Raw genomic sequence first — 19,924 nt, 5'->3', positions numbered from 1 at the left:
TCCAAAACTAGGCAGAGATGCCTTTGAGCAAGGCTTTTAATCTCCCAAACACTCAACACATACAAGCAGAGACAGGTCATAACTGTGTGTTCAATAAATGATTAAATACAGGCTCAAAAAGACACTAGACTTACTGGACATTGTTGTGCATCATGGGGAGAATTGGGACATGAGCGCATATATTATCTACAGGTCAGCAGGTCCAGAGGGAGGAGGAGGAAAGCCCTGAACACACACACACACACACACACACACACACACACACACGTGTTTGTCCTGCATTGCTTGTGAGGACCCTCACCGACATAATGCATTCCCTAGCCCCACCTAGCGCAGAGCATTAAGCTGAATATATTAGGCCTATGCTATTGCATCTGAAGTGGTTCATGGTTTTAAAAGTTTCAGAAACACTGCCCTAGCCCCTCATCCTAAACTTAACAGTCAGAACTAGATGCCTAACCCCAATCCTTATCCTTATCCTTACCCTAACTTAATCCTTATTATAACCTTAACCATGATACCAAGTCTTAATCCTCAAACAGCAACAACAGCAAAAAAGAAATACTCTCTCTCTGGAGCATTAGATGTGTGTGTTGTCAGTGACATTATCACTCACGGCCACTGAGCTGATATGCATGTGTGTTCATCTGTGTCTAAATGGTTGAGTAGTTGTATCTGTGTGTCCATCTGCACATGTGTACAGTTTTTGCTCTGTATGCATGTGTTTGTAAGAAGAGCACATGCTGTATGTACTGTACATACATTTGTGTGGGCATGCGCCTGTGCCAGAGGCAGGGTCTTGGCCTGTATCTGTCCAGGTGTGTGTTTTTGGCCTTAAGGTAGACGAAGCAGCTGTTTGCGTTTGTGTGTGTGTGTGGCTGTTTATGACTGGTTGTCACTAACATCTCCATGGCCAGACATCTGTGCCGACTAGAACAGAAAGAGACCCTGCTGCAGGGCTGTAAAAGGATAAGTTCACCCAAGAAATCTGAATTCAGTCATTATCTACTCCACAAAACATTTCTGGAGCTTAACATCAAAACATCTGCAGAAGTAAATGGGGACACCTGTAATTACAAATACATTTAAAAGACATTACTTGCACCCTTTTTAAAGCTGAACTCTAAAGTGTGGGCGCACAACGATCAACCCACAACCACGTGTGGATCGATCCAAAAACTTGGATTAAGCTCGACGAGCTGTATGGGGCCTTTTTTGGGGGCTAGGCTTCAGTTGTTTAGGGGTATGCTAAAATACCGTTGGAATACAAAGCTTCACCCAACTTTCCATCTGCGTTGGGTTGACTAGATAGTAACTGAAATTTAACTATTTGGTGAACATCATTTTGCAGCCCTCCTGTAATGTTTCTACTTTTGTAGTCAGTAGTTTGCATGTTGAGGGGATATTTCAACCCAAAAGTCAAAAAGAGACATACAGAATCTGCGCCACATTATAGAAGCAAGATACTAGTTTCAAATCTTTCTCTTGATATGTAAATCACACTCAATCTGTCAGTGGTTATGACTGTACTCAACTATTATTCCTGGTGTCTTTCTCTCTCTTTCTCACACACACACACACACAATACGTCATATTGAGCAATACTGGAAATCAGCCAGAACTATTTGTTCAACTGCAACAGCTCACATTCCTCCATGACTAACATTACAAGCAGTTAGCAGTTCAAGAGCTATCAGCTGTTATAGAGGAGAAACAAGTAAAAGGAAAAATAAAGGTTTTCATTACCGTGTGTGCTGCTGACCATTTATGAAGTGGCTTAGTTCAATTGAGGCCAATCCAGTAAGGGGAGAGTGTGGATCAGATGACCAGTGTGTGTGTCCAAGGGGTCATGTGTCCACTGACCTGAGGATGACATAACTGTCTCCAAGGATACTCAACGGGCCGAGTGATGACTGTTGAGCAGCTGGCCATCGATTTGAAATAGCTGTAAATGTTACTGTATCTCTATATGAGACAGAGAAACTGACTGCAGAGGTAACACCTCACACAGTTGTAGATAACCCAAAATTGCCCATGGTGGGTAGTTCAGGGGGCGCTGGGAAGTAGAGCAGCCTTTGAGCCATTCATAAACAACATTTGTAGGCTAGAAGTGCACATAAATCATGTTTGTGTTTTCTAAAAAAAAAAGTGAAAATGTTACTCGTTACTCCTTCAAATTGAGTTCATAGAAGAGCGTGAAAAGAATGACATTTTTCATTATTTTTGCACAGTTAATTACTATGTTTCTTTGACCTGATTGACTTAATCTGTGTGAAAAATGTAAGTTATTTATTCGATCCAATACACACACATGCAGACAGACTATTACTAGGCTGTATTAGCATGACAAGAATACAATTTCATGGTGTTTCTTCTTTATTAGAAATGTATCAGCTTACATGTTTGGCATAGCCATCCAATTATTAATGCAACCCATTAAATGTCACTTCAGTGCGACTCATATACAATTAACTGGAATAGGGCAGATGAGCATTTATTCATCTTTTTTTAGTTTTATGTTTTCTTCCTGCATTATTATAGCAGAATAAAATGGATTAATAACGAGATTTAATTGACTGACTTAAAAAAGGGGTGGATTATTCTATTTTAAGACTTGTAACACATCCAGCAGGAAAACAAATTATTTGCTTGTAAGAGCGTTAAATCAGTTGATTGAATGTTATCTCATATCACCCAGTTTAAAATGGCTGAAGGACTTTGATCCAGTGACCTGAGGGATTAGTGTCATTGTAAGAAGAATAAGTTTTATTGGTTGGCTGAGACAAAGCAGCTGATGTGATCTTGTGAACCGACATGTTGTATGATGCTTGTTATAGATGGATCTCACTGCAACAAGTGGCAGCACTATGGACTGAGTGCCTCATATATGTCTCACTTGCTTTCCATTCATGTACATGTCACGCAGGAAGTGGAAGATGTAATTTTGAGCATCTTTGATTGGTGATTATCAGCAAAATACAACATGACACTCATGATCCAGAAAATGTCTGTTTTTAAATGCTTGAGAGTTATAAATAGTCCACCAATGATGATGTGGCTGTTGGTCGGCGTCCGTTTCTCGGTCGATCCACCACTTCGCTCTTGACAGAAATATCTCCGCAAACACTGGATGGATCACCATGAAATTGACAAGCGTCCGGGGACATTTTCTTTTTACTTTGGTGATCCTCTGAGTTATAATTTAGCACCAAAAAGGATGTGAGTTTTTATTTATTCAGTCAGTTATCTTATCAAGTTTGGTACGAACATTCATGTTCCCAAGGGGATGAAGTCGAATTACTGAGGTGATTCCTGGACTTTTCCTCTAGATTTACAGCTGTCACGATCCAGCAGTTTGGTGGAGATTCGTAGTTTATAAGAACCCCCTGGTATTTGCATCTAGTGCCATCATCAGTTCATCACTTTAGTTTCTCTTAACAGTCTGGCTTTTTTTTTACAATGAGCAACAGCCTCTTAGAGCCAATAACATTGCTGTAGAACATTAGCCTTGCTCTTTTCCATTTTGTACCCTGTAAACATAAATCACATATGATACATTATTGTTTCTCACTCAGCTGCTGTCTGTCAAAATACCCAACAGTCAAAACCCAGTGGATTAAAATGTAATGAAATCATTATCGCTATCACTTTTTTTTTTTTTTTTTTACATTTTTATCTATTGCTCAAAAATAGGTTAACAATCCAGTGTATTTCTTTGTATCTTAAGTGCAGTGTATCCTTTTTCCATTGATCACTAAGTCCTTGTCTATTTCTCCTTTATTTTTAGGTGATCCCATCATCCCTGACCTTGTGGATTAGCTGGCTGCCTTCATCTAAAGGGATGCCCCATTGATTACTGCTTTCTAACAAAGCCCATTGATTACAGTGAGGGTGTTGGAAAGGCCGCGATCACAGCTATGTCAACGCTGCATCAGGATATTTCAAGTCACGAAAGCCTGCAGTAGAGGACTGACAGGAGTTTGTGTTTTTTCAGCTGCACTATTTAGGGTTCCAGATTTCTTTTTTAGGGCATCCATCCTTAATTTTTTGCTTTCACTAATCTGAGTTTTTGTGTAATTTTCAGCATGTATTTTTGATTCACTTGATTTATTCATTTGAACCAGACACGCTTTCGTCTCTACAGTACACACAACATAATTCACCATGTACGGTAGCTCCCGTTCTGTCTCAAAGCTGGATGTTGTTGGATCCAATGGTAATGGGTCAGTGTCTGGAAGTCCCGGTCGCTCCCCACGACTTCCTCGCTCCCCACGCCTTGGACACCGAAGAAACAGCAGTAGCAGCTCTGCTGGCGGGCTCACTGGGTCCGGTAAAACACTGTCCATGGAGAATATTCAATCTCTGAATGCCGCCTACGCAACGGGCGGGCCAATGTACTTCACTGACACAGCCGACGACCCTGTCGGCATTGGGAGCTTGGGCAGTGGGTTGAATCCCTCGCTGCCCAAAAACACCATGACCCTGGGCAGGGCTGGGGCCAGAATGCCCTATGGGGTCAGAGCGGCCATCATGGGGAGCAGTCCTAATATAAACACTGGAGGAGGTGGAGCGGTCATGCCCAGTGATGCAATTGCATTTGGAGGGGAGATGCAAAATCAACCTTCACAGGCGTCTACTGTGCCCCACTCCATGAGACAGGTGAGGCTTTGCAGTGTTTTCTTTCTTAATTACAGCAATTTGTGAATTGAACGTTGAACAATTAAAGAAAATTGGAAATGTAGTAATTTTGTTCCTCTTTGTATTAATAAGCGAGTTTATCTAAATCTTTATGCCCTATATGTTTCACGTACAGTTAAAATATGACAGAAATGAGAGAAACTAATGTTACAAGAACATTTTAAAGCTTGTGTGAACACAACAACACAAGCACACAACTACTTCTTTTGAAGAAAGCAAAAAAGCATATTTTTACCAAAATTTAAAGATAAAAGATGAGATGTACTAAGAAACACAAATGCCACACGTGAATTTTCCTCCTTATCAATGAAGGAAGTGAGGAGAGTGGTTTTTAGGTATTTAAGCTAAATAAAATAAGAGCTGTGTGGTTATTAATGCAGCATGTTTAAATAGACTAAGGTCTGCCCTTCCACCCCTCTGCACAGTTAGTCATAACCCAAAAGCTCATCTGTACAAGACGCATCTCTCCTTTGTCTCCCATACATCTCTTATCCACTGGTTTCTAATCATTTCTTAAACAGAGAAGACTTTCTTAATTTCTCCTCAACTCTCAAAAGCTTTCCGCTATTATTTTACATTCATGTACTATGTTACCTTCATTGTAATGATGTTTTACCTAATATTGATAATTAACACATTTTTTAAACTGTTCTACCTTTTAAGAAACTCTGTGCAAATCAGCTACAAAGCTTTCTCAACCCAAGCAGTCTGTTTACTGTATGGTGTTTTTAATATACTTAGCCTGTCTGTGTCCATCCATTACATGAAAAGGGATTTTATGAGTGGCAATGCAGTCCAATACACCACTGCCCAATATGCTGATGAGCTGAGTGAAGTTAAAATATGGATCTAATGTTGGGGCTGCATTAACTCAAGGAGACAATCCTGGCACCTTGTACCATCCTCACAACTGAAAGCTAGAGCTCAGTTATGCAAGGATGCTCTACCAACCCCAGGGTCCTGGGATCTGGTGGCAGAGTGTATATATTTTAGTTTGTCTATTGTTATCCAAGTGTTTGATGAGTGAACAAAGCAGTCAAAAAAAAAAAGCAATCGCCCAACGTGGGGCTCGAACCCACGACCCTGAGATTAAGAGTCTCATGCTCTACCGACTGAGCTAGCCGGGCTCCATGAGCTAATGAACTGGGCCAGTCTAATTGCAGTACAACTACCGATTTATGTAGTGACCCAAAATGAGGACATTACCGTTGTTAAACTATTTAAAGTCATACTGTGTGTGTTTGTTTGTGGTTACAGGTGAGAGAAGGTGCAATGTCAGATCTACAGACACAATTAAGAGAAGTGCTGAGAGAGAACGAACTGCTACGCAGAGACGTAAGTTATTCACTTCTTTTGCAGTTGATGGTGTCCTGTTTTGCTCTTGTTGTACTTGTGTGTTTCTCTGGTAATCCTTCCATCTTAGATTCAAAGGAAAGTTCATAGCTATCAGGACAATTAAGCAATTAAACTGAATGTGTAATTTTGGGAGGCAAGTCATCAGTGATCAAGTGTTTGCAACAAACCAGTTAATATGTATTAAAACAAAGTTCCAACATTATATTTGTTATAGCTGGAGGCTAAAGAGTCCAAGCTGAGCTCCTCCATGAACTCCATCAAGACGTTTTGGAGTCCAGAGCTGAAGAAAGAGAGAGCGCTGAGGAAAGATGAAGCCACGAAGATGGCTGTGTGGAAGGAACAGTACCGAATGGTACAGGAGGAAACACAGGTAAGGAAAAAGCATCTGTATGGTGTTTTTCTATTTCTGTACTGTCTTTACTTGTGGCTTTCGTCCATGGATGAATATGTTCAACAAAATGACCAAGGTTGAATTAATTTCAGCGCCAAGGGGAGCTTATCCTGATAAATTTGTGGGATTGTTCTGGTTGATTTTTCTCGCTGCTGTTAAAATGGCCTTGATGACGGGTAGAAAGATGAAGCCTGCTGCTTGATTGGGGGACTCCCAGCTGTCTTTTGGTACGGAAGCCATCTGGATGAGATGGAGACACAGCTAGTCTGGCAGGAGGCCGGAGTATTATACAAGCGATGACTTGCACACATGTACGCTGGCAGTCACTCGCTGCCTCACAGTGACTCATTTCACACGCTGTCATCTTGAAACGGGTGCAGAAAGTGCTCGGTCCTCGCCGCATTTATTTTCAATTCAGGGAAATAATCTGCATTATTATCATTATGTTGCTCTTATGTGTGATGAGGTCTTGAGATTGTGAAATTACAGGTATTAAATCTCATGTGTCTCGGAACATTTACAGCTGGTAGTGTGTGTGTGTGTGTGTGTGTGTGTGTGTGTGTGTGTGCGCGTGTGTGAACATCTGGGTCGACATGTGTGTTTTGTGTGTGCACACTCACTAAAAGTGATGAAGTGTGTGAGAGTACAAAGGAACAGACAATATATCTATCATGTATTTGACCTCCTGCCACTGCTAGAAAATCATCAGTTGCCTTTGCACTTACGCACACACACACACTTCTCTTTGGGTGTGTGTGAGTCTGTGAATGCGCATGTAGAGACATGCAAGAAAATGTACTGATTTCTAATGCTGAGAAAAAATATGTGACACACTCTCTCTCTCCTTCTTAAACTCTGTCACTTCCATTCCTTTTCTTTCCTCCAGACAAATCACACCCCTTTAACCGAAGGCATCCTTTTCATTGCCTCCTCTCATTATCCCTTCACTTTCCTTCTCTTCATTTCTCCTCCGTGCCCTCGCTGCTTTTTTTTCTGCCTCTTCTTACTCATTCTCCTTCATTTCTTCTATTTCTGTCAGCACATGGTGAGTCAGCTCTCGCTTTCCTCCCTCCCTCCCTCCTACCTTCCCTCCTCGCCCTCTGTCTTTGCCATCATCTTCATGTTTGAAATTGAATTAAGTTACCTCCCAGCACACACATGCACGCAGTGTCACGCCCCTGCTGAGGAATGCACATCTCATCTCCACCCTCCACCCTCGACCCTCCCCTCTTCTTTCCTCCACGCTTCCTCACTTACTCACCTCCTCCTTCATGCTCGGCCCACTATCTTCACCTCTCTTCTACCCGCCTCTGTCTTTATCTTTTCCTCTCATCCTGTCTGCACTCACTCCGCAAGAATCCTTTCCTCTCATATTATTACTGTGTGTCACCACCGATACAAAATCAGAATAACGGACATTCCTAATGTCATGTTTGTGCTTGTTGGGCACAGACTTTAGTGAACAAAATCCAATAAATGAGAGTATGATAATCTACAATATTGTCATACTTGCATACTGTACATACCACAACATTTCCTGTTGTCAGTTGCTTATTCTGTTAAATATAGATATTTTAATGCTATAATTTTTCAACAGTTTGAAAATCAGTCGATCTTTGCTTTATGTGATTGATTTATTAAACAAACATTTGCTGATTTAGAATAATTTTGAGTCAGTTATCTTTTTGTTTTGGACTCTTCTACAGACAAGATAGACTATTTGAAAATGTTACCTCAGGCTGGGGAATTTGATGGTTATTTTTCTTTTTGCTTTAGTATAACAAACAATTAATAGATTCATTCTAAGAACCAATCTAGATCTGTTACCTTGAAACATTTTTATTGTTGATATTTCTTAATTATTTTTAAAAACTGTTATCAAAGCTGTGTTCATAGACTTCTTGGCCACTAGCTGGCAGCAGACAAGCCCACAGACACAACACTGACATAGAATCACCTCATAAAAGTTGTAAGTTGTAGGTGGCTGTAAGCAAACGTTTAAATGTGCAATATGTAAGTACTGGCCACGTGTTCATTTCAGTTATTAAAAACAAATAGGGGACAACATATGACCAAAGTAATAGCTAACTGCTGCTAATTGTAGGTACAGTTAGTTGTTTAGCTTGTTTAGCCATGCATCTAGTTGTTCAGACTGCGGGCTCGGAGCACCAAAGGAGTGCTGTTGTTTGAGCTTTGGGCGAGGATGGGACGTGTGTAGCTGGTTAGCCCACTAACCTCAGTCACCATCATGATATCAAGTTTAATAGATAGTTAATTAAAAAAAAGTTTTTACCTAGAAGTCTCACATATTTTACCTTTAAGTTTGAACAGAGCAATTTTGGATATTAGTTGCTCACAAAGGCAGTAAGAGGAAAGCAAATTCTACACCTTTATGTTAGCCAGCCTTATGATTGCGTGTGATGCTTTTTTCTAAAAATACCAAAGTTGCAAGAGGGAAGAGGCGCCGACTTCTCTCAGGATGGAGTGTTAGCTCACAGTTGTTTGGGAAAAGATCTATTTTGTTTTACATTATTGCTTTCTGTCTGCACGGAAGTGAATTAGAAACATTTTTCATTTTTCAGTCGGACACTCTTTGTTGTTTCCCCACAGAGGTCTAAGTTATTATTCTCTTCCTCTTTACCAACAGTTGCTTTCTCTTGTTTCGCCTCCCACATGCTGTAATTTGCTCTCACCACACCTTCCGCTCATTGTCACCACACTCTCCATCTCCTTCTCACTGGGCTTCTCTGTCTCACCACTTCACTCCCACTTTCGGACACCCTCTCTGTCACCGGCCTCAGTCCTTCCCTTCTTCTCTGTCCTCGCTCTCCATCTGGGCCTGTGGAGCCGTTTTGCCACAGAAGTCAGTAACACAGACACACCCTGCTCAGTCTTATAACTCTTTTGATCTGGATGCATGTTGCTGTATTTATTCTGATATTGTAGACAGTGTTGTTTCTCTCCTTTGTCATTCCTAGTGCGCTGCCTCGGTGTGGTTTTTGGTGTGTGTGTGTGTGTGTGTGTGTGTGTGTGTGTTCGCCCAATTTGTTCCACCTCTTTGATCACAGCAGGTATGCACAATGTTTCTCGGGGATCGAAAGAGAGAGTGCAGAAAAAAGGAAAAAGATGAAGGAATGTTTGGAGTGCTCAAGGAAAGCTTTACTTTTTCTTTCTGTCTGTCATTTCTCCTTAATTACTTTCTTTTCTTTTCTTTCTGACACAGAAAAGCCCACACCTTTTGTCTCTTTTTGTCCCCTTTTTCCCCTCTTCTCCCCTCTGTGCTCCTAACAGTGGGTCGGATTGCGTTTGATAATTATGCAGGCTGAAGCAGACGACAAGCAGCAGTTGTCTTGATGATTGTAGCCATGACATCCAACTCAGCATCACTGTTTCCATTCTGTCACGATCCTGTCCTGAAAATACATCCATGTATCTAGCAAGAGTTCGATGCTAAAACTACGCAAAATGATTGAAACAAAATGCTCACAATAAGGTGTTACATGAAGCTCAACACCTTGATTAATGCTTACTAAGTTTTTGAACTGTGTAGGATTCTTTTTAACTGTTCTGTGTGGTTTTGTCCCAGAGCTGAATCATACCAGCTGAACAATAACCACTCTGTCTGTCTTTTTCTGGGCCTGCTAGATCCAGTCTATCATCTACTGTACTCCAGGCGAGCCGTGTGACGTCAACGCCGCGGTGTGTGTGTGAGTGTGAGACAGAGGCAGGCAGTGTGTATGTAGAAACGGGGCTGTATGGTGGCAAGGTTTTGTCTCATGAAAGTTTCAGGTGTGCTTGAGACTATGTGTGTGTCTGTGCGTGTGCGCACAAGCATACACTGTATTTGTGCATGTCCGTGACTTGTTTATTTCATTTGCACATATGCATTTTTTAGGGGAATCAGTTTCCAGCTGTGTTTGTGTGCGACAGGGAAGAAAAAGCCACACAGAGAGTCTTGTACCAGGAGGGAATCTGTGTCCTTGCGTGTTTGTTGGCTAGCTTATGTGACAGGACAATTAGGCTTTTTGTATACATAAGTGTGTGTGGTTGTGTGGTTGCAAATCACACGGTTGCCTGCATGTTTACAATTGTGTGTTTGTATTTTGTGCGTGCGTGTCATTGTATACCCAGTATGTGCATTTGGACACATGCATGTTTGGGTCTGCGCATGGGTACAGCATGTACCGATTCTATTTTTATCAAGCAGCATGTATGTTTTTGTTTCCTTGCAACAGTGTGTGTGTGTCTTGTGGATATGGAAGGTTTTGGCAAGGCTCTGATGTCAGGAGTTGTATATGTGTGTGTTGGAGAAAGTGCAGCAGTCAGTGGCTGTTGTACTTTTACTGCTGCACTGTTTTCGTTCTCCTCAATTATTTAACCTAATACTCAAGGTGCTGGGATAAGAGGTGTGTGTGTGTGTGTGTGTGTGTGTGTGTGTGTGTGTGCGCGTCGGCTAGAGAGAGAGAGAGAGAGAGAAACATTTCTCCTCTATAATGATACATGAATCTCAATGAGATTGTGTTCAGTTTGCAGGTTTTAGAGACCAATCCTGTTGCCTAGAAATTACATTTATTTATGTTACTAACTTGTTTTTATAACTATGATGTGGTGAAATGTCATTTACTCTGATTATGTTCATAGACGTTTCTCTGACTTGAGCCCGACCAATACTCCTTTGGGTCCAAATCTTGACATTAGTATATCAGCAGATATGCGCATATTGTGTATCTTGATCCCTAAATGTGGTTATCAAATACTTGGGACAAAGATAAGTAAGAGAGGCAAGACATGTTAGAGTTAAACAATAAACTTTACACTATAAAATGACATCAGTGTGAAGAAACAGTAACAGTCTCTGGGAATTTGTAATACATATATGAATTATAAATTATGCGGGGCATCTTTCTCTGCATTATAACACTCAAAAAAAAAGCTTTCCTATTGGTGCGTATTGGACAACATATAAACGAATACCAACATATATGTAATACACCTATATGGTCTGTAATATCAGAAAACGATACATGGACACTGCAGCCACATGACTTGCATCCATTAGGTTTAGGCTGCAAAAGAACCTCTGTTAACGGTAAAACATCTCATGTCTCAAGTCACTGCTGACTAATTCTGTATCAAAACAGACCAAGGCCATTCCCTAACCTTAACCAAATGCCTTCAGTGGCTAGACATAACCATAAATGACAAATGCTGTTGTCACTACAAGTGAATGGTGCAATATAAGATGCCTGTTTCTTCAGAAACCAAATAAAATATGTTGTACACGGACTTGCATTTCTGTAATGCCTTTCCTGCCTACTGACAACTCGAAGTGCCTCAAAACACTTATTATTTGTTTTTGGTACCAATAAAGTGGCAAACTAAGCTCCAGAAGCCAGTGGGCGAAAGGTCTATGGGGTTGTTGTTAGCGTGTGTGAGGAGGTTAATCCAAACAGGCAGGTTGAACATAGTGCCTGTTACACCTGGGCGGCACTTTGCCTTCAGGTCGAGGGCAGCATGACAGAGGTAGAGATGAGACTGAGGAGAGCTTGTCTGTCCTCTCTTCTACTGTCATCCCTCTGCCTATTTCTTCCTCTTGCTCAGAGCGACAAAGTTAGAGAGATCAGAGAGAAGGAGGCAGAAACTGGCACTCGAGTGTATTTTACGCTCTGTGAACATGGCAGTGAATCAGGCCTTCAGGTTAATGTGTTAATGGATGGTGCCACCAGAACACTGAGCCTTTTCACAGGAATGTTTAAACCATCTGAAACAAGTTAGATAATCACAACCACAGACATTCATTCACTTTGTTTATTTCTTTTTGAATAAGAGTGCAATAAAAGAAGAACGAACCACAATAGTAAAGTAAATACAAAATGATATTTCACTGTAAATATCCTGCAGATGCATCTTGGATCAGTCTGTGCTGACTGAGTAAAGAATCATAATCACTCCTCAGCACTTAATCTAATTACACCTGGATTTGAAGTGAGCATCTTGCGTTTTCAATTACATTACTCCAAGCTGGCACTGAGCTCGTCCTCATGGGTTCATATTAGTTCAAATCCGATAGAAATGCACGGTGCCAAGTGTTTCCTGTGTGAGATTTCCATTTACTGTACAGAAAAAAAAATGTTGCCAGTAGGAGTTTCTGAGCCAGCTGGCCACAAGAAAATGCTTTGCCTGGCAAACCGTACATCAGTGCAGACCTGAGTGAAAGAAAAGGGAGCGGAGACGAATGGATCAAGATGGATTGAGATGTTAAGATGTGTAAAACGCAGGGAGGAAGAAGGAGGAAATTAGGAAAGTGGATAAGACGGATAGATCACACCGGAGAGCTGGGGACAAGTGCCAGGAGGAGGGTGGAAAGGAGTAGAGATGAATGGATGGCACGGACGAGTTGAGCTGAAAACAGCAGATGCAGTGTGGAGAAATGGAAAGACTGATGGATGTGGCGAGAGAGAAATGGGTTAAGAAAATGGAAAGATGAGAGTCATGGACTGACTTGAAGAGAGGAGATAGGGATGGAGACAGGAGAGTGAAGAAACAGGGAATTTTGTGCTCATTTCCAATTCAGTGGGGAGTTTACCCTGACTATAGCAGGAGAGCGGCGAGCACAGAATCACAGAGGATTTGATGGAATTCAGAGATTAACATTTAATCTGGACTGAATTGTAGTTTTTCTGGCGAGACAACTGCTGGGTTTTCTTATTAAAAAAGAGAAACTTGGATGTAAATCTCTTGAAACAGAGTTACAGATGAGGCAGAGGAAGGGGAGGGGAGGGATTTATGGAAAGTGAGTCAAAGAGAAAAGCTCAGCACACACACACACACACACACACACACACACACACACACACACACACACACACACACACACACACACACTCTCTCGCAAGGATTCTGCAAACATTTTGTAGATTCCTGAGGAGTCACGCTTCTCAGCTGCAGATCTCCAACTCTGCTGTTCTGTGATGAAGTCACTCAGATGACCATTAAACAAATGTGTTTGTGTGTCTTGCCCAACATCTGAAGAGAAGGTGGGGATTATTCCCCAAATCCTTTTTGTCTCTCTGTCTTTGTTTTTTTTTGTGACTTCTCCCAGTTTAGTTAAGTTTGGGTTTCATTTTTCTAGTTGTCGCCATCATTGCTTTTGGTTAGGATGATATTCTACATGTTCAAGTAATCACTTACACCTGTGGGAACACAGAAACATCTCCAAACAAGGTTCAGCAGGGCAGAAAACACGATTTGTCAAATGATCAACATAGCCAGATTATCTAAATCAATTTATGAGAGCAGAAACACGAGCCCACCTGAAATGTTGCAGATAATCCCTCATCCCCTGCACACTCGGAGCTGTAGCTCAAGGTTGATCCAGGGTGACTGTCAGTTTAAACATGCCAGACCTTTTGAGTGGTAATGTTTTCCTTTATTTCTTCCCTATCCCGATTTATTTTGCTTGCCATTCTTCCAGTTCTGAGCAATTATCCTGATAAGTGCAAAAAGCTAAGCTAAAATAAGATAAGATAGGATAAGACCAGGTCACCTGACCAATACCCTAAAAAATAGGTTGGAAATCCAGAGTTTTTCAATGAATTAAGCCACTTGATAACCTTTCTTACAAAAACTTAAGCAAGGAAACAATCACTTGTGTCCACCAGACAGAGACACAACAATCATTTGGGGTTTTGTAAAATGCAAATAAACCAAGTGACAATATGCTCCAATTGCGGCGTATATGTGGGAAAACTTAATTTCTTGCAGATTTTTGGTTTAGGTACTTTGATTGAAAACTGCCAGAATTTTACTCTTAAAAAAGCTGCTTGAACCTAGGACGACTGGTTGTTCAGACTGTGTTGATTAAATGAAACAGCAGATGAGGAGACAGCAGAGCCTGAGACCGCCTGTGTGAGTTTTTCTTTAAATGCTGCCTGTTCTAAACTCTGGACTGAAGCAGCTCTGAGAGTGAATGTGTTTGACTGTGTGAATATGGTGCAGGACGGTCCTGGGGAAGACAGCATGCAGGCTCAGCAAAATATAAAATAATAATTTTTTTTCCAGCCCTCCTGCCTTTGAGACATGATACAACGCTCTTTAAAATACACTGACGATGGTCTCTCTGGCTCAGTCTGCCTGCCCCGCCTTCCTCCTTCTGTTGCCTGCAGTCTGCACCTCTTTCCATCCTCTGCTCATCAACCCATGACTCATTATTCCTCTTTTGTGTGCCTGAGTGTGTGTTACGTCATGATACTGTATGTGATGTGTGTGTCGTGTACATGTGTTTGACACTCACCTTTTAGCAAGTACAATATCCAGATATAAAAGATAAACCCCTCTGAAAATGATCGTGCTTATTATCCATGCATTAATGTGTGTGTGTGTGTGTGTGTGTGTGCTTACATTGGGTGTGTTTTGTCTCTGTGTGTCGTCACGCATGAATGCTCATCGGTAACAGATGGTCCTCAAACCTGTGTGTTTATTCAGTCCGGATGAGGAGATAGGTGAGAAAGAGAAAGCGGGAGAGGGAGAGAGAGAGGGATGGAGAGGAAGAGGGAGAGGTAAAAGGGAGTAAGGTAAATACAGGGAATGATGGCAGGGGAGATGAGGGCAGATGGGCAGAGGGAGGGAGGGAGGAAGGAGGCGGCGATTGGAGCGAGAAAGTAGGATTTGTGGAGAGAGTTTAACAGAAAAAGAGAGGAGGACGAGGGAGAGAAAAGAGGAGGAGTCTTCGATGCTCAGGAGTCTTATAAAAGTTTAACTTAAATGCAGAGGAGGGGAGGAGAAGTAGCGCTCTCTTTTAATTTTACAGTGGAAACCAATTTGAAAGTGAAAGGAAAGAGAGGGTCAGTTTCCCCTCTTCCAGGACTGTGATTTAGCAAGTTTTCTCCCTCACTTTCTCTCTTCACATGAGTGTGTGAATGTGTGTGTGTGTGCGGAGGCCTGTGGTAGCCATGTCTTTCCTTATATGGAGTGGCTTTGGGAAGAGTGGGAGAGGAATGAACAGAATTACAGTGCAGTCACTCCCCCTTCTTCTTCTTCTTCTTCTTCTGCTGCTGCTTCTTTCCCCCCAACTCTGCATCTAAAAATCTATCTTTATACCACTCTATCTGTCCGTCTATCTGTGTGTGATGTGTTTATGTTAAATGAATGTGACAGCTGCAGCGTTTCCTCTCTGCCCTCGCTCTTCATACCCCACTACTGACCCTGATGTTGCATCACAAAGTGACTTATTAGGGTCAGCATTTCCCTCACTTTCTCTCTCCCCTTTTGGCTATTCCTTATCCTCTAATTTCATCCCCCGCATCTTCCTCTTCTGCTTTTTACTTTCAGTATGTGCGCAATCTGATGTTATTTTCCTCCGTCTCCTTGTTCAGGAAGGCGAGGGATTTTCTTCTGTGTCCTCTGCTCGCGTCCTCCTCGTCATTTCTGTTCTTCATCCTCCACCTTCATCCTCAGAGAAAGAAGAGAGAGAGAGTGTGTGTTAATCTGAGTGTTGTCTGATGCCTGAGTGGGCGATGCTTTCAAACTGCTCACGGTCATTACACACGCACACACAGCACGACCACTGCCTCGAACGTTATGTCTGCGTGTGGGCATTATCGTGCGCTCGACGTGTGTGTTTGCGTGTTTTTGTCACAGTGTATGCCTGTTTGCGATGGGGGGGAGCGTGACTCACACGGCGAGAGAGTAGAATAAGCGAGGGATGAGATGGAGGAGTAATAAACAGGGAGATGTGCAGTGGCCTGAGGGGCTGGTTGACAAACGGATGGAAATATTGTCACCATATTCACAAATGGATTCTCTTTTCTTCTCTTCTCTTCTCTTCTCTTCTCTTCTCTTCTCTTCTCTTCTCTTCTCTTCTCTTCTCTTCTCTTCTCATGGATTTATCTAGGTTGCTCATTAGGCAACAAAGGATCATTAATTTGATTTTCTATAAGATGTTTTTTTTTTATTACAACCTTGAGCTCCTTATTTTGTTGTGTTTTCTTTGTGAGAAGCACATTTTAATCCTTCTCTCAGGTAAATTTGTGTCTCGACTCGCAGAAACATCACAGTGCTACTGAAACTGGGTCTAAATTAAACCATGCAGCAAATTTTGAACCACGGCTGCAACTTATTCTCACTATCAGTAATCTATTGTTTTTTTCTCAATGAATTAATGAGGTATTTGGTCTATAAAATGTCAGAAAATGGCCAGTGTGTTTTTTCAGTACTTCATAGAGGAGTTAAGAAACCATAAAATTGAAATCCATTAATCATTCAGCAGAAACAAATGGTAAAAACTTGAATAGTAACAGCTAATTGATGAATCACAGTAGTTCAGTCATGTTTGTTTCTGAAATCTCTTAAAGTTCTTCCACCAACTCTGTGGCCTTTGTGGTCCCTGAAGTGGGTTTCAAAGTTGTGGAAAAAGACAAAGCGGCTCAGCCGACAGTGGCGTTGTATTGCGATCGTATGGATTTGATGCCTCAGGGTACTTTTGTTTCTGATACTGTCCAAACTGAAAACACTGAAGTAAAACACAGACGGACAAAGGCTCTGGTTTAGCAGCTTGTCGTAGGAACTTGTCACTTTGCGTATTTGCATTTGTTGATTTCACGACCGCAGTGGCTGTGAATGTTGTAATTTGCAAGTGATAGATTTTCTAAAGAGAACAAAACGTTTTTTCATCACTTACATCAGTGTTGAATCATACAATTGATATACCTGCAGGTTTGCTTAAATATATAATATTTCAACATTAGAATGTATAAAAAACCGAGACCTATTTTACATAATGTATTGAGGTTTCCAACAATGTTGAAGCCCTGAGTTTGAGGAAAAGGTGTGTTTAATATGGTCACCAATCAAGGAAACATCAGATGATACATCGGAGTGAAGAAGGTTATGCTAATGAAATATGAATTTGTTTTTATCAGAAATGGTGATTGTTTAAGAGATAAAGACAAGAACTCCCATGATCCCACATTACTTCAGAAGGTCATCAAATTACGTCTTTTGTTTTTCATTGTTTTGATTGAGAGCCATAATACCAGAAATCACGTACTGTGCATTTAAGCAAACCACTGCCATTTCTCAAAGTAACCTTTTGTAACCTTGTTAATTAAGTGCATGTAAACGCTGTCATGGTGGTGTCTACAGATATTTACAGTCATCATGAATTTTGATGAGTCCACGGTCTCTCTTGTCCTCACACAGACAGGTTTTGTCAGTCAGCTGTGCTCCAGTGTGTGCACCTAAATGCACTCATGTTGGCATCACGGACAAAGCTGATATACTGGAGGATTTCCAAACGTTCCTACTATCTAAATATGAGGACTGCTCAGTCAAACTCACAATTTCTGATTAGCTGAACTAACCAGGAACGAGATGGTTTCCCATCTTGCACTTGTTAACATCAGCTTGATGAATTTATCCGTGCCTCCCTTAGACATCTGAAGCAGAGATTTGTCATCTTGATTTGACGTCCTGTTTGTGTATGTGTCACATTTGTTTAGATTTGTTTCTCTGTCTTGCTAGTTTATCATTTAAGTGTGAAATTAAAATGAAAACTGCAGTGTCAACATAGTGAAGAGTAGTTTCTTTACCTGTTTTGTTGTACTTGTTGTTGGCTCACAGTGTGTTATGGACATGTGAATGTGTTCATGTTTCTGGATGCACGTGTGTTTGCATTTCTGTCTGTGTTGTGCGTGGTGGCCGACCTTCTCGGTCCCCTGTGACAGGGAATGTTTGACAGGGTCAGAGTTGAAGGAGGCAAAGGCGACTCAGCAGAAACTGAGAAGAAAAACACAACTTGTATTCTGACCCTCTCTCTCCTCCTGTTTTCGTCGCTCCTTCAACTTCTGCTGGACACAATTAACTCTCTGTTTTCTCTAACGTCTCTCGACGCCTTCCTCTTATCTCCCTCTCTGTTTTTGTTTCTTTCTGCTTGCTTCCGTTTATATTTCACTCCCTGTTTTCCTTCCCTCTCTCTCGTGGTCTGGCATTTCTCTGCTCTACATTCCAGCTGTGTGTGTGTGTGTGTGTGATGAGGGAGTTACTTCCAAGAGCCCCTGTGTATGTGTATGTGTGTGTGTATGTGTATGTGTGTGTGTGTGTGATTCTTGAGTTCTTTGTATGTAACCTTTTGAAGCTGTGTGTGTGCGTGTGTGTTCATACTGTATTTGCTTCACTTCATGCAGATAGACCATGATATGCATTTCTGTGACTATTGAGGCTTTGTGCGTGTGTGTGCAGCGCTGACATACTTTTGGATGCTTGATGTGAGTGTGTGTGACTGTGTGTGTATGTGTGTGTTTTCCTGACTGATTACAGCATATAATGACGGCTGCAGGCATGCGTTTGCATTTCTTTAATGCTTAAAAAGCAAACAAAATATATTCTATTCTATTCATCTAACAGAGCATGGGTGCCTGTGGGTATTTCTCTCTTTCAATCCCTGTGGCACACATACAATTGGGTTTACTGTGCACATAATATTTATATTCATTACTATGGCTGCAACCAATGATTAATTTCCAACACATGCTCACACTAAAATGACTGAATAGGCCAGTGACTCCTTAAATGACAAATATCACAGCTCACAAAATAACAAGACTGTCACCAGTACCGTGTACCAGCAACAGGGGTACGGTACCTTTTTCATACGCTTGCAAATGTACCTACATTATGTATGTAACTTTAACAAGTTAAAACTCATCATTGTCTTTGGTTACACATGGGAAACAAACAGCTTTCTCCTAGAAAAGTCCTTACCCACCCACTTTCCCGCTGTTTACACTATTTCCAAACTTCCTCCTTTGCTGCTGTCATGATTACTGCGGCCACCTCACAAAAAACATGCACGGTTGTGGTTGTTCTTCTTATTCCATTATTGATCAGACTCTTGCACATTTCTGTTGTTTGGGTGGGTCAGTGTTCGCATGTCTGAGAGAGGAATCATAGTTGGCGCGGAGACAGAGGGGATACAACCAGAGAGGCAATATTTAAGAGAGTGAATGAGGCTTCTTCCTCAGCGAAGTCCTATAAATGTCAGTCTGCAGTTAACACGTGTTTGAGGAGATGTCGTGTGAGTCAGCAGATGAACCTACACAAACGCACAACAAGGAGAGGAATAGATGAAATATGAAAACGTTTGTTAATCGTGTTCAGTACATTTTTCTCTAGGGATATATGAAGATGAACAGAGCTGGACATACACTACCCTGGTTGCGTGCAGCATAAAGCAGAGCTATTATAAAAGACAGCTGCTTTGATTTTACCTAATTATCTGTCATCTTATTTTAGAGTGTTTGCATGAGCATACATTTGTTTTCCCTTTGTGCAGATTTTTCTTGCTCTCTTTCTGAATATCTAATATGTGTTTTTCTTTGCCTCCCAGCTCATCCATCTCTTTCCTCTTTCCTTTTATCTTGTTCTTTCCCTCATCAGCGCTGATAAACGATAGCTGCAAGGGAGAGATAACATCTCTGCCGT

At 41.4% G+C, this 19,924-nt stretch overlaps 1 protein-coding gene and 1 non-coding gene across 7 annotated transcripts in view; one reads left to right on the top strand and one right to left on the bottom strand.

The window, feature by feature from the left end:
* Positions 1-19,924, top strand: part of LOC119032634 (ELKS/Rab6-interacting/CAST family member 1-like) — a 124,931-nt gene that overhangs the window by 6,736 nt on the left and 98,271 nt on the right. For all 6 annotated transcript variants that reach the window (XM_037122052.1, XM_037122051.1, XM_037122050.1 and 3 more), the window contains exons 2-4: positions 3,788-4,659; positions 5,956-6,033; positions 6,269-6,424. In XM_037122052.1, the coding sequence (XP_036977947.1) occupies positions 4,165-4,659; positions 5,956-6,033; positions 6,269-6,424 (729 nt within the window). In that variant the 5' untranslated portion in view covers positions 3,788-4,164. The remainder of the gene's footprint in view (positions 1-3,787; positions 4,660-5,955; positions 6,034-6,268; positions 6,425-19,924) is intronic.
* trnak-cuu lies at positions 5,753-5,825 on the bottom strand. The gene has a single exon. It is a non-coding gene; the product is annotated as a tRNA-Lys (tRNA).

Source organism: Acanthopagrus latus, chromosome 14 (genome assembly GCF_904848185.1).
Source record: "Acanthopagrus latus isolate v.2019 chromosome 14, fAcaLat1.1, whole genome shotgun sequence".
NCBI classification, from domain to species: Eukaryota; Metazoa; Chordata; class Actinopteri; order Spariformes; family Sparidae; genus Acanthopagrus; species Acanthopagrus latus.
This window is presented reverse-complemented; position numbering and strand designations above follow the sequence as displayed.